This window comes from Dromaius novaehollandiae, chromosome 1, assembly GCF_036370855.1.
Source record: "Dromaius novaehollandiae isolate bDroNov1 chromosome 1, bDroNov1.hap1, whole genome shotgun sequence".
In the NCBI taxonomy this organism is placed as follows: Eukaryota; Metazoa; Chordata; class Aves; order Casuariiformes; family Dromaiidae; genus Dromaius; species Dromaius novaehollandiae.
Genome location: NC_088098.1, coordinates 190,056,233 through 190,072,045, shown reverse-complemented (window position 1 = coordinate 190,072,045; position 15,813 = coordinate 190,056,233). Strand labels below are relative to the sequence as shown.

The 15,813-nt window shown below is 42.4% G+C and overlaps 1 protein-coding gene across 2 annotated transcripts in view; it reads right to left on the bottom strand.

The window, feature by feature from the left end:
* The window catches only part of THSD1 (thrombospondin type 1 domain containing 1), a 28,244-nt gene extending 18,941 nt beyond the window's left edge, over window positions 1–9,303 (bottom strand). The window contains exons 1-3 of one of the 2 annotated variants that reach the window (XM_026108445.2): window positions 9,146–9,303; window positions 4,376–4,508; window positions 2,675–2,811 (exon numbers count right to left, since the gene is read on the bottom strand). In XM_026108445.2, coding sequence (XP_025964230.2) covers window positions 2,675–2,732 — 58 coding nt within the window. In that variant the 5' untranslated portion in view covers window positions 2,733–2,811; window positions 4,376–4,508; window positions 9,146–9,303. The remainder of the gene's footprint in view (window positions 1–2,674; window positions 2,812–4,375; window positions 4,509–9,145) is intronic. The other variant, XM_026108446.2, reaches the window with a different exon arrangement.
* Between the last annotated feature and the right edge of the window lie 6,510 nt (window positions 9,304–15,813).

The following is a 15,813-nucleotide window of genomic DNA, read 5'->3' as shown; positions in this document are numbered from 1 at the left end:
GCATTAACAGAGGATGCTCTCACAGCATTGCAGAGCTCCAGCTGACACAGCCCCAGCTCACAGCATCCCTTCTCCCATCTTTGTCTAATAACACAAGAACTTTGCACTCATAGGGGGCTCACAGCGTTCTGTAATGCTCCAAAAGTCACTAGTCAGAAGTAGCCAGCTTCCGCTGTATGTTCCTTCAACTGCCCTTCAGCCTGCCGTGCAGACATGACCACATCGCAAGCCAAAACTTGGTCCCAGTTGTTTGGACAGCTGATCAGGGGCAGCTTTCAATGCATTTGTATATTTTTTGTTGTCATTACAATGGTCTTCCATTGAATGGAGTCTGGCTGTGGCGCCAACAATCTGCCAGTGGAGTCTATGCAAGACCTCGCTCTTAGAAAGATCAAAAGGAAAAACTTGTTTTCACTGAAGAGTGAGGAGAATTAATTGAGCGTGCTATTCTGATATTTATCTATTTCTAAATTGCATTTAAGCCAACTTGGGTTGTGACGTTGGCTTTTGAGCCACCAGTAGCTCAGAGCTACAAAGAACAAACACACCAGAAACACTGATAAGCAATAAGAATACTGTTTTGCTGTTGTTTGTTAAAAGTTTTTTTTTCTTTTAAGCTTTACAGTAATTTTCCAGGGTATATTGGTACATTTAAAGTACAGTCTTGGTGTAAAACAGAGAAGTAGATGAGTGAAATAGTTTGAAAGTTATATTCTGAATTATGGACAGCTCTTTGGTTAGCAATATGGCAAAATATGATGCACGTACAGTTTTCAATTGAGATTCAGCTTCTATAGAGTTCAGGAATAATGGCTTTTACCTCTGACTCAACTAGTCATGCATGCCTACAGGACTGGCTCACCAAGAACTTGTGGATACTGGAATCGTCCATCTCACTTGTGAATTCAGTATATATCTTCCCTGTGCCCCCCACTAACTTGGCTAGTTAACTTTGTCTTGCTAAAATAACAAATGGCAATAAGTCAGACAAGTGTCTCCACTTCTACTGGACTTAACTCCATCTAAAAGATTGCAGCTTTATGTTCTTTATCCCTTCTAGCAACCCCTTGTTCTAGTGCAGAAATTGAGCAAGCACAGGGGCATGAATAGCAGAGCATATTCAATATTCATAATTACCTAAAATCAGATTTTTCTCATGCATATAAGGACAGCAAATTGCTTACATTCTTGGTTCATTTCTCTCCTCTATAAGATATCTTCAGCCCTTTGTTGTGTGAACTGCTTGCTACCACAGCTCATTCCATAACTGGGGATTAAACAGTCTTTTTCCATGCTATAGACATTTCAGCAGTGCAAGGCTTAACTCCTCAGCATGGTTTGGAAACATATTATAAATGTCAGAATACCACCTGCTTTTAAAATAGGAGTATAATTTTCAAAAAAGATATGAATTATTTAGGAATTTAAGAGTTCCATCTTCAAAATTTCTAAATCATGATGTAATAAAGACTGAATTCCCTCTCAAAACTACATTCTACTTAGTATATTCTTAGATAAGACAGACATCATGCATTGGATGCACCTCAGCTGGATGTAGCTATCGTAGTTGTCTAACTTAAACTAGACATCTAGCCTAACTAGGTATCGATGGAGAGAAAGAGGTGCTTTCTCATCCCGCACATCTCAGACTGTGGATGGATTGAGTTGCCCTCAAGATGTGCCAATTTGTGTGTGGACTACTGAATGGAGACTAACTGATTGCCACAGACTAGCTGCCTAATTTTAGACAATTAAAATTGAACGAACATGAATCCCATCCTTTGGCTTCTTATATGGGCCAAGGAGAGAACATGGCTGACAACTCAGGTTCATTGGATGGGGGTTCACTCAAATGAAGCTGTCTATACTGTAGCTGCTTACATCTCAGCCAACCACTGTAGGCTCCTTGTATAGTTCTGTAGGCTGCTTGTATAGTTAATGGAGAGAAATGGGCACTTGTGTGGCACAGGCATCCCACCTAGTACAGACACCTAAAACAGGTCAGGTGAGTCGCACACTAAAAGCATCCGTTTCTCTCTGTTGATGATAAAGGGGTCCAGCATGGCCTAGCTCGGAGGTAACCTTCCATAGTACAGACATCTAAATTTTTGAGCAAGATGAAACTTGCCCTTCTCACCTCTCTCTATTGACTGCATAGAGATCCTCAGCTCCTGAGTAGGATTCTAAAATGAGAGACTGTGTACCCACTAAAGTGTATCCACTTACAGAGTCAAGGAGGTGAAAATTCATGTCTACCTCACTGTATACTAGCTTCCTCATATCGACAGGCTCTAGTGCTCTGCAGCATTCTGCCCATGGTCTTTGTTACATGGCATTTAATGAATGTTATGAAATACAAGGCTTACAAGAGAGCAGAGCTCCAGTTACCGCTTCTAACACAGCTAGTCCCTCAATAATGCCCACATCTATCATATTTATTTCTTTGAGCACATTAACAGCAGGAAAGGTTCCTGACGCTCTGATCCAAAGGTGCAGTTTATGCAAGTCATATTTTCCACCTATATTTTGCATAAGACCTAGACTCAATTCTGTGCATATCAGAAATGGCCTCTTTGGCAGTCCTGTTTCAACAGATCATCTGGCAATAGCACCATCCAAAAACACCCTGTGAATATGTATCTCTCAGTATTCCCTTTACAGATCTAATACTCACCATAGTCACAGAGCACTACTAACAATAGATTTGAAAAATCTTTCAACATCTGTTTCATTCTGACCAGTGAGATCCCAGGTCCTTTTACTCCTCATGTCCTTCTTCAGCTCCAAAGGGCAGGCACTTTTCAAGAACACCTGAAAGAAAAAGTCACAACTTCGTGGATTTTGCTTGATAAAATACATGAAGGAAGATGTCTCACCGATAAGTAAAAACACCCACAGTGTTAATTAACGCTTTTTCTCCTATTTACCTAACACTTATTAACATTGTATTAATAGATCTGATTAAGTACAACTACAATTCACTGTACAATAAATTTCTACTCTTAAAACATCAGCTCCTGAGACAGAACAATAAAGATAGGTCACAATGATTTACCTTCTCACTGCAGTAACTGCTGTTGTGCATATCTTACATGAAAATCAAGACTCATGATAGCAAAAAAAAAAAAAAAAAAAAAAAAAAAAAAAAAAAGTATTTTATAGAAAATGTAAAAAAACATGTATTGGTTAAAAGTAAGAGCACTCTGACCTGAGCACATGTAGATACTGGAAGTTTACTGCTGCTACACAATTCATATCACTTTCTGTCAACTGCTTTCAAGCATGAGAAGGACTCAGTTAAAGGAAAAAAAAACAAAAAACTATCATTTCGGTTCTCAAATTGTGCTGTTATTCAGGCCTAGCAACATATTTAATAATCTTACTATATCTATAGTTGCCTTTTATGTCATTCAGACTGATTAGATGGAGAAAGTACTTACTTTCCGTTTCCTCCATATATTTTTTAAGTTTATATTCTCCACATCCTTTCAGAAAGCTTTTCTTATACTGCATTTCCCTCACATGTTTTTTCTCCAAATTGTGCAGATTAAAAGAATCACAATTTTATTTCAATGTACTTTAAACAAGCCCTTATGAGTCTCACAACAATCATAAAAGAGGTTAGAAGCACAATGATAGCACCAAAACCAACCATTTGCTTCAAAAACAGAAGTAAGGGAGAATCTAAAAGGAGAAGACCTTGCCCAAAGGAATTATTCTCAAAACATAAGAATTGTTCTCATTTGTACTGTATAAGAGTGTCAGAAAACCAGTCTTACTATGTGTGGTATCACTCATACATGCAAGAAAGTTCTTGTTCAATAAAGCTTACAATCTAATTTTATGAGACAAATCTGGCACTGGAGCAGGCATAAATTAGCAGAGTGCAAAACTCAGAATCACAGAATATTTGAGGATGGAAGCGACCTCTGCAGAACACAAACATAAAATATAAGAACCAGCTACGACACAGATCAGGTACATTTGAGGAATCATAAAAGTAACCAGATATTTCAACACTACGATTGTTAAACTTGTTGGACTAAAATATAGGAGACATATCATTTAAAAAGCTTTTTGAACTGTTTTATCATCCCCTCCTGTATGCTCTGTGCCAATTTTCTCTCCAGGTTGTCTTATGCACATAATTCGAGTGGCTGGGGATAGTTTTGAAGAAAAGATTAATGGTAGCATGCATGGCTTTGCCAAGGCATCAATAAAGACCATTACAGTAACAGCTGCACATATCTAAAGGAAATAATAATCATCTCGCCCATGAGCTTGACAAGGCTCTAAAAGAGAATTAGATAGTGACAGCGATACCAAGAACACCCACAATTTCATTTGATATGGTGTAAATTACAGGAATACAAACCTTATATGTCAAGACGCTGGTAGACTGTTAACAGAAAGCAGTTAAGAATCATCTCCTTTCACGGACAGGTTGCACCGTAATTGCAAATTCCAGGTACTCCTGAGCTTTCCTTCGCAGCATATGGTACTGGCTACTGTCAGGGACAAGATATCATATCAGAGACTCAATACGCTGACAGTCTGCTAATTCATTTCATTAGTCATCATTAATTATTAATCAGGGCATTTTCTTTAAAAAAAACACAAAGAATTAAAGTGATGTAATTAAGAAAAAGCAGGTTTAGTATTAAAAAAAGCGACAGATGGGACCTATAGCATAGTCACTCGAGGAAAATAATAGAAGTTATGTGGCATTTTTAAAAACTGCACTGAACTTGAAAGGAAAAAACAAACATTTTCTGGGAAACAATCACGAGTGTGCTGAACGATCTAACGGATACTCTCCATTTCCAGTTTTCCTAGCTGTACACTTTTCAAGTGTTTTCTACAAATATTTTTTTGACAGCCACACACTGACGGGTAAAATTTAAATAATCCTAATCTCTATCTAATGAGTGACACACCGTAGAAAGGAAACAAAGATACTGAAGGAAGAATAAATCTTAGGGAAAAAAAGGAAAAAGACTGAGTGGGAGAATACTCTTGAGATAGTTGCCACACATTTTAATTTGTGCATGTCAGCTTGACAGATGGAAAGACAGAATGGTTCATTAGACAGGGCACTGGAGGGAGACACAGGAGACCTGACTTCTGTTCCTAGTTCTGCTATTGTCAGATATATGATGCTGGCAAATTGCATCATTAATCTGCTCCTCTCTTTCCCATCCCATCCCTCCTACTCTGTACTTACAGCGTAAACTCTTCAGGACAGGGACTCTTTCCAAGCAAACCTGTGGACAGAACCTAACACCAGGGCCTTTGGGTGCCTCAGTAACACAGCTCATTAGTCAGAAGAAAACCTTCTTCCCTTTCACCTGCCTTACCTTAGTTCACTTCAGAAAACACACTGGCGACGTGTACAACACAGTGTAGTGCAGGCAACACCCAAGCTAAAACTGGGGTATTTGAAATAGTACCAAAGCTAACTTCCAAGTAATTACACCATGCACCTCTAAAGTCTAGCCCTGGGCTGATTCACGCTCTGCAAGCAGGCAGTTGTCACTGGATTGCTATCGGAGCCCTCTTATCTAGCGTAACGCTAGTTCAGGCTACAAGCTGCAAGATAGCTCTACCTTCAAGCAAAGCAATGATTAAAACACATTAATGAAGTTTGTCCAAGTTTTTACCCTTTGCTAGCTCAACTGAAATAGCACCTTGTAATGAAAGAATTGCTAATTCACAGTATAACCAAGGGATTGTAACCCCCCATTTCTAGTTCCATATTTCTCCTCTCCTTTTCCTCTCTTTCCCCACATGCTCTTCTTCTTGCATTTTCTCTCCTTTTCCTTCTTTCCTACTTTCCTTCCTCCTACTTTCCTTTCCCTTTGTCTCAGTTTTGTACATACATTGCATTGACCTGCAATGTATATAAGCCCAGTTCAAATTCCTCCCTTCTCCTCTCAGTCTTCCTCCCTAAGCCAACTTCTTCCTGGAATTCTTCTCATTTTTCTTCTTCTTAAAAATTCCCTACATCTCTGCCTTCTGCTCTATTATTGTTCCCCTTTTCCTACTCAGATAAGTTTTGCTTTTCAAGGCAGACAGTGTATCTTAAATGGTTTCTATTCAGATCTTTTACATCAAGTTCATTAACTTGATGAGATGAAAAATGATCCAACAGAGAAAGCTATCAGACTTTGAATAACCGGCTTTTTAAATTTATTACTTCAGTGGACTAGCATGGACTAAGACTCTATTGTATGAGATGCTGCAGAAGCACAGCAACATAAAAAGATGCTTTCTCTTCCAAAAGATGGTATAATGGTCTGACTGGAAATGGAAGACTTCCTCTCCAAAGTAAATCGGAAATGACAGATGAAGGGATACGCCATAAAGGGCCTAGGAAACAAAGACCAAGAGGCTTATGTGTAATGCAAAAGACACAGGAGAACTTCAAGTCACCGCAACAGATTTCCTGTGTGATCCTGGTCACATCACTTAGCTTTTCCAAGTCATAGCTCCCCACTGGAAATACTGCTTCACTCTCCAATATGGGTATTGTGAAAATAAGTCCACTATGAATTGTGAGGCTTACAGACACTAAAGTGTCAGAAATCATATAAGCACCAAAGATACAGTTTACAATTTTATTTACAATATTTTTTGTAAAATAAAGTAACAGAATAGGGGACACACCGATATTTAGAGCCACATACATTCACCTGTTCAAATATTGCCCCCATTTCTCCACAACCTTGAACTCATAAATTGTTTCAAGATCATTCTAGAGACCCCACAAGTTTTATGAATAAATAATAAACAAACCAACCCCACCCACAGACCTATTGGATTTTATGTCTCCCAGCACTTTTTGCAGCAGTACCAGAAGTCCAAAGATCAGATATGACGGGTCACAAGCCAGCTACCTCATCCAAGCGCTATACCCAGCTGGTTTAGCACAGATAACCAGTTACTAGCTTCCTCAGCTGCAACAATATATTTCTGCATTCAGCAACTCTTCCTTCTTCATTCAGAAGGAGAAAAGCAAGTTAGGGCTGCAGTTAAGAAAGGGTCATCAAGAATTAATCAGCTACTCCATGATAAAGCACTGGGTTTTACATAAGACACGCTGAACCCAAAAGCTCTGCACTGTCTAGAGCCTGCCCTGCATTCAGGCAAAGGTTGGCAGCCGCTTTCACAGATGCCACCGTCACCCTAACCCCCGCGAGAGTGCTTTTGGGGTAGGGAAGAGGCCGATGCCCATCCGTCCCGCCCCGAGGTGCAGGAGGCAGCTCGGGAAGGTGCGAGCACAGGCAGCAGGTCAGGGCTCATCCTCCAGGAGCTGGCAGGGGCCCTGCCCACCCCCAGAGCTGCCCCCGAGCGGCGGCACGAGCCCCGGCTGCCCTCGCCGGCCCCTGGAGCCGGCCGGGCTCCGCAGCAACACTATCAGAAAAACCCAGCTCCCTATAAAAATCCAAGGTGAGCAAAATGTTACCAGAATTTGGGGGAGGGGGAGGGGGGGAGACAGGGAACACAGATGAAAAACTGTTTCCTTAATAGTTGCCTGTTAGTAAACGTTTTTCAGTTGTGTTTGTAACCTAAAATTTGCACAACTCCGGCTACGCAGGAGGCATTGGCAATGAAACCGGCTAGAGGTGCAAAAGCCTGACAGCCCCTAAATCCTTCCTCTACTTGCCCTGAAGAAGTGGCCAAGCAGCACAAACGGCAAAAAGAAATCTGTATCTGCAACATTTCTGTAAATTTAAGATAGAATATCTGTATGTCAGGAAAGAGATTAATTATTTCCAACCAGCACAGGCTCATTGCAGTGCGGGATCAGCCAGCTACTGAAGTGTTGCCACCTGCTGGGAATTTCAGAACTCCTCGCATAATCCTCCCCCTGCACATTAAAGAGGGATTACCTCAGGTGGGCATCACGTTTTCCCAAAGTCTAATCTCTGCTGACGGGCCAGAGCGGCCGGGGCCAGCAGTACGCTCCTTCCAGGACGGAGCTGCGCTTAGGAAGAAGAGTACATGATGTGATGTCTGCCACAGCAGGGGTCTAGACCTGATATCCTCACAGGCGTCTTTCATCTTTATTTACACATCAGACAGTTTTACACTGCTATCAGATAATGGCTTTATTAAAATCAGGCATCTAAATTCAGTGGGCTGAAACTGATAGTGCCAGATTTTCTGTGTGTGAGAAAAAAAAATGTTAGCTAGCGAAGTCTATTTTCATCAGTATTTGGGGTCCGATCTCACAAAATCCTGCGATTTCACAGCTCTTATTTATATCAGCTCAGCAATTTAAGAACTGCCCAGCAGCACGCATCCTTTGAGGCACAAGGACTACAGTACAGTGAATATATGGGTGAGATTTACTTCGGAAAATGTACAGTGAAAGTAAGTTTATCAAGCACACGGGGCTTGGGGAGAACACCCAAAAAAGGATAAATACTGGATGGGAAGAACTAGGTATTTTAGATCACCCCTCATGGCGCGAGGGGCAGAACGCAGTCACCCCGCCCCCCTTTCCTTCCTCCCTCACATTTTTTTGGCATTGTTCATTGTGGGATCCCCTTTTTAGAGGTGTTTTTCTTAAAGATCACTGCACATGCCATACATATCTGAAATAACCAGAAACACACTTGAGAAGCAGGTCTGGGACATCACGACCTATCGGTACTGGAGGGGAAGCAGAAAGCCGCTCACTGGGCTTCCCAGGGACTTTACCCTACACTCAAACGCGTCCGTCTGTCCGGTCCAGTGCTCGGCATAACGCAGAAATCACTAAACACACTGAAAAACAGCGTCTATCCCGATATTTTTGTTACTCCGCATCTATGATAACTGGGCTCCCGGGCAAGACGGTCCCTGCCCCAAAAGGAACGGTGACCACGAGAAAAGAGGCGGCATGGGGGTAAACACGAAAACAGAATCTCCAACTAGAGCAGTATTTTTTTTAAAAAATCTTTTAAAAAAAGAAACCCACACAAAACTTTGCACCAGCGCAAGCAGGGCGCCCGGCAGCACAGCCCTGCTGCAGCCGCCCCCAGCCTGCGTCGCCACCTGCCACCCGCCTCCCCGCGCCCCCCGTTCGGCGGCGAAGCCTGAAGCGCCGGCGCCCGCCCCGCTCCGCTCCGGTCACGCGGCTGCCCGGGTCCTCACTCACCTCCTCCGGCGGCGGCTCCGTCCCCGCGGCCGCTCGGCTCGGCGGGTTAAATGGCGGGTGCGGGGCGGCGCGGGGCGGCGGCGGCGGGCGCCGCGCGAGGGCAGCCCGCGCCCCTGGCGGCGGCGGCGGGCGCGGCGCTGCCGTGAGGAGGCGCCGCCGTGAGGAGGCGGAGGCGGAGGAGGAGGAGGAGGAGGAGGAGGAGGAGGCGGCGCCGCACCGCCCTCACGGGCCCGCCCGCGGCCGGGGCGGGTTGGCGGCGGGGCCCCGGGCCACCCGCGGGCGGCTTCGCGGCGCGGCGTGGCGCTGCGCCCATTGCCCCGGCGTTGCGCGCCCATGACTACCTGCAACGGTCAGTCGTTCGGCCGGGGAGGCGAAGGCGGCATCGAGGCATCAAACGGCCTAATCCGCCCGAGCGCCGGCCTGGGGCCGCGCTTCCTCGGTCCACGGGTGTTTCCTATCCAGCCTTCGTGAACGACACTCGGAGGCTGTTGGGGCAGGACACACGGGTACAGGATGAAACTTCCCTCCTGCAGAGAGGCTTCGTCATTTTTTTTTCCCCACGCGTTTCTGTGCGACAAGCTGGTCCGCTTACCCAAACCATTCCTCAGTTCAGTGCTCTGACCTGTAGTCTGTGATTTAAATATATCGCTGTGGATGCACCCACGGGCTCACAAGGCTACAAGAGAATTTGAGCAAGCATTTTAAATTGAGCAGCGTGATGCTAAAAACCCTTTCTGCTTACAGTAATCCAGCGACAATAAGGCTGGGCATGAAATAAAGGTGGGAGTGGAAGTAATTTTCTACTTTTTGAGTCGCAAATTAAAAACGAACCAAAACCCTTTCAAAGTTAATTTGTATTGTCTTTGTGGCCAGGCAAACAGAGCTTCCAAAAAAAATAGGAGTATCTCTACTTCACCTAAACCCTGAAATCAAGCAGCAGATTAAAGTTCCCGAGTTCTGCTACCGCTCCGTGGTCCCCTACACACCCGCTTTCACCCTGTTGTGATCAACATGCGCTAAAGATCTTTTCCATATGCTAGCGGTGGTCCGTGGTGTTCAGAGCTTCAAAGGCACACTGCCATCTGGAGTACTGTCAAAAGCATTCAGGAAAGCAAGATAAACACTTGCCTAGGAACTTGCATTGTAGTCTGGAAAGCAGAGAGTAAAGTATTAATATATCATCAAGATTTTTCAAGCTGCTTTTAAGCATTTTAATTTAAATAATCCAAATTCTCGATAGTCTCCTCTTTTATTTTAGTAGATGTGTATACAGTTTTTTAACTCAGGTCTTATCTCAGTCTTTTTGGTGTCTGTATGATTTTGCTTGATTTCTTTTTTAAGAGAAGGAACATGCATGCACGCGTCCAGTCAGCTAAAGGTAAATTCACTCAGCTTCACCATCAGAAAAACATTGCAGAAGATGCAGCTACACGATCTGCTCATGTTTCGGGATGATGTAGTCCAAGCCTTTCCTGGAGCGCTGAGGAGCTTCGCCTGCTAGGCCCTGGCAGGTTTGGCTACGAGAACGCGGCTCCGGCCAGCACTGCCGTGGGACGACTGACGTGCGCAGCTATGAAGAGTTGTGCCAAAAGCTCACTTCATATCTATTGGTCTTTTAAGGTACCAACTGACACAAGTGGATGCGACACAATACTGGATTTGCTTTGAAGGAAACTGTTAATAAAATCACATGTCAATAAAACGTTAATATAAGATTACTGACAATCAAGAAGTTGAGCGGAGAGGGAGCATGCTGCAAATGACTTTCCGCTCTGAAAGGTCTGCTGAATTCCCAAGACCAAAACTCATGTCTCGCTGCCTGCATTTAACATCTGAAAAATCTTCTATCGGTGAACACTTTGTCAGGCTTTTTCCTCTTTGAACAAGACTTTTTAAAAATTTAATCACTAAGAAAAAATGTGATTCTTCCATTGTATTTCAGAGGAGAAAATAAATTTATAAAGCAGGAAAGAGTCTGGAACATGTAGCAATATGTTTTACTCATAACACAGTATTTTGCACTTCTATAGTGCCTTAGATTCAACGGCCTTAAAGTATTTTACAAGTTATAAGTAATCTTTGGTCTTTTTGTTTCCCACTCCTGATGAAAAAGGCCTTGTCCTCATTTCTGTGCCTGAGTAAGCTGATTCACTGAGATTATGCTCAAATTGTAAAGCGAGAGACAAAATCAGGACTACGAACCAGGTTGCTGCACTCCCTGTTTATGCCCTCTTTAGATCCATCTTGCCTTTATGTCAACATTCCCAAAAAGGGACACAGTCCAAAAAAATAGTGATTAAAAAACATAAGTCATCTCTAGGATTACATGATAGAAATTATAAAGAACCCAGATAACAGAAGGATGAGCACAGTATAAGTACACAGACCACATTATTAAACCCTTTGAAGCATGCTGGATTAGGTTTGCACATAACACACCTGCTGTGATGCTAAGGACTAAGATCTGTCTTTGTTAGCACACCGTCCAAACTTCATCAGGAACATATTTTTCATTAAAATACTTCGGCAGAGCTGATCTCTGAGGCATCTGGTTAGCAGCTGATAAAATGTCTGGTTCCTTGCCGCTGAAGTTGGTTTCCCTGAAGAGTGAGAAACTAATAACAGAAAGGACAGGAGAAAGAGGGAACAAATGAACACTCATTTAGCCCCAAATCCTAGTGTTGAGAACAAAAAGAATCAAGACACCAAGGGAAGCAAAGAGAAAGTGATCTTTAGCTGCTTATCTGTAGCAGTAGCAGCCTGGGTAATAAAACACCAGGAGAGCATGCAAACTGATCACACCTGAGCATAAGTCCAGGCTAGCGGGGAGGAGAGCTGCATGGCAGAAATGTGAAAGGCAGTAGCTACAGAAAGGCTCAGGTGGGGAAAAGGATCCTGGAATCAGCAATGCCTGTACAAATGAGATCACCCATTTTCCAGTTGCGGAGAGCTGTGAAGAAACAATTCCAGGTGCTGGGGCAGTGTCTGAGGCTGGTCTGGGCTGGTCATGAGGAACAGAAAGAAAAATTTCTTTACTGTGAGGGTGCCAGAGCACTGGAACAGGTTTCCGAGAGAGGTGGTGGAGTCTCCTTCCTTGGAGGTATTCAAAACCTGCCTGGACATGATCCTGGGCAACGTGTTGTAGGTGATGCTGCTTGAGCAGGGGGGCTGGACTGGATGACCTCCAGAGGTCCCTTCCAACCTCAACTATTCTGCCACTCTGTGATTCTGTAATCTCCTTCCAGCAGGCACGGGGTGATGTGCTGGGTTGGGGTAATCTCTTCTGTCAGCAGAGATGGGTCAAGAAAAAAATGCCTTTTTTTCTTTGGCATAGAAACAAGATCATGTACTAGTGCCTGTTGGACATGGACGACCAGATCTGAAAACAGACTGGTTGGCTACCTAATTACCTCTCTGCTACGTGGAGGGGGAAGAGGTGCAATTTTGTGTGAGACTTCAGTCTGAGGAAAACATGCTAGAAATCTCCTGCTGCTGATGCTAAAATGTCCTCAAACTTCCCAGTACTAGAGGTAATAATACCCTAACTCAGGAAGTGAAGGCAGCAGAAATCTCTATTTGCCTTCATCTGCACCAGCAAAGAAGGACTAAAGGAACCCCAAAGTAGTGGTGGCTCAGATGCACGGTATCATTGCAGAGCTAACATCTCTTATGAATAAACAAGGTAAAGTCCAAAACACTGACATAATTATTTGGCGTTTTAGAGGGAAATTTCACAAAGCTGAAAACAATGAGAAACTGAAACATATCCTTGTGGAAATGATAACTGTGAGTTGTTCATGAAAATTTCTGGGGCTACCAAAAAAAAAAAGAAGGCTGCACTGTTTAAAAAACCTACAGTCTTGACTGGAGAAGTGAAAAAAATGCTAATAACTTAATTATAGAATGCATATAAATTATATTTAAAGTACAAATTATAATAATTTAAAATAATTACTATAAATCAGAATTTATATAAATGTATTATTTATAACTATTATAAATAATTACTATTATAAGTATTTATCATTATAAATTATTACAAATCAGAAGCATGAAACTTGTAAGAACTCGAAAGAACGCAAGATTGGCAGCCAGCTATGTAAAGAGTGATAAAGATTTTTAGGATTTTTAATACCTATTTGACACACAAAAACAATCTTAACTATCCCACTGATCTACTATTATGTGAAAATTTGACTTGTCAGTTGCAATGCAAAAGAAACACAGACATTCAATAAATATTTCTCTTCCGTTTTGGGGGAAAAAAAAAGCAGATGATAGATACACATTCCAGGATGGCAACAAAATACTTCCCATTCCAATATAAAATTGAAAATGTAAAATGATAGCAATTCAAGTTAAACAATTTATAATTAGCAGGTCCAGATAACTTACATCCAGCAACTTGTAACATTGTTTTTTCAGTCAATTAACCTTGAAATTTTCAGGCAATTAACCTTGAAATGCTGCAGAAGTTTCAGAAAACTGAAAGAACACTCCTGTGCTGGGTTTTATTGTTTTGGTTTTGTTTGTAAAGTTAAACGTAACAGCTCAGCCCAATATATATATGAGGCTGTGATCCTCATACTAATTCTGGGCACCATAATCAAAAAATTGACAGTAATGTCATCAATGCCAGTTGACACAGATGGATGGAAACTGTAACTTAGATAAAATTACAAGTTTGGTGAATAAAGGTAGCAATGTTATAAGGTAATAATGGTTACATTTCTAAAGGTTATTTGGCTTGGTAACCCATGACATTTCAGCTGAGGAAATTTCTGAAAAATTAACACAGCATGCATTAAAAGCATTAAATGTTGACCAGCTGGTCTCAAAATGTCATTTTAACAGGGCATCTTCATACGGGAGGTATTTACCTAAGGATTTAAGCATGGAGTAGGCATTAGCAATTTCAGAACTTTATCAGCCATATAAAAGAGAACATATCATCACTGCTCAAGTTTTTAGGTAACACTCTAATTAGAAGAGTGATAAGTTCTGAGACAGGTCACTACCACTGGGTGATCTGGATCTCTTAGTAAGCTGGGCTTTAGCAAACAATACATATTTCAATGTAGTCCCCATAAAATTATGTCTCTGGAGCAAAGAATGCAGGATGTGCTTTATTGGATGTGCAGCTCTCTCCTGGGCTCCGCGAGTTCCCACTGTCACATCGGCTACTTTACCCTGCTGCCCACAGGGTCTGAGCAGAGAAAGGTGCTGCTTCACTTCTGCAAGGCTTCTGCCACTATCCCACCTGAAACTCTTGTGACCAAGCACAAGAAACATGACCTAGATCAAATTGGTATGATAAAACTTGGGAGGAAAACGAGAGAGAGAGAGAGTAGTTATGGTAGCACAGCGTTTGCTATCAAAATGGGGATATTATCAAGTGAATTTCATTTGTAACTATGTACAAATAATCAGCCACACAAACAGAGCATGAAGGAGGCTGACAGGGGAGCAGATGTGCAGAAAAGCCTCTGGAAGTTGTAGGGGTCCTGCAGGGCTGGCTCACACAGGCCAAGCCCTAAGACTTTCTGACTACACTGTTGGTTAATAGCCCTGCTGTAGTTCAGGCTCATAGTTTTTATACATGCTTAGGAGAAGTCTAGCTTGGGACATCTACTGGTTGATCAGGCTGTAGCACACTTAGCTTAGAGCAGTTTGTGCTGGGGACCTTCCCTAACCCACCATTTTCACTTCTTCTTGAAGATATTCAGAAGCCGTCTGGATGCAATCCTGGGCAATGTGCTCTAGGTGACCCTGACTAAGCAGGAGGAGTTGGACTAGATGATCTCCAGAGGTCCCTTCCAACTGCAACCCTTCTGTGGTACCCATGGGAAAATAGAGCCCAGCAGAAGTCTGCATCAGAGTCACATTTGAGTCTAAACTACGTGGGTGGTAAGTGAACTGAGTGTGAACATAGCTTCAGGCACAGGTTTGATGGTATAGACATAATTGAAGCCAATAAAGATAATGCAGCAGTTGGGAGTATAAAATCCAGGGAAACGTGGGGAAAGATGCACTTTTACAATAGCTTTTCTCAGCTCAGTTCTGGTACCCACAGTTCAGGGCGGTTATTAGCTAACTATGGAAAACCCTTGGATAGAGTAGAAAACAGGAAACATGGTGCACAGAGAGATTCCACATGATTTATCTGTTTAAGCAAGAGTTGTAGCATACTTGCAGGACACCTGGCATGAAGGGAATATACCTTTAATAGTGGGCTTTAAATATAAGGTCTGAGGCCTGGAAGCTGAAGCTAAACAAACTCTGATTAAATATACTGAACACATTTTTGCAACAGGTAAAAGTCTTTGGAATAATTTGCCAAGAGCTGTGGTGGGATTTCCCAAAAAAATCAAAATCTCTTGTTGTTCCCAAAAGAGGGGCTCTAGTTCAAACACAAATTAATTAAGGGAAGTCCTACAGCTTGTGTTATGCAAGAGGTCAAACTAGATGGTCATAATAGTCTTTTCTGGCCTTGTAACCTATAAATAGATGAAGCCCCTGCGGAAAAGAAGTGATTATCTTTATCTTGGGCTTTCCCAAAATACCATGGAAAAAACAATAGGAATGTAGAAAGATCAGAAATAGTCACTTTGCAACAATTATGCCTACTTCTGTATTTCTACTGAATAGACCAAAACATTTTGTGATCT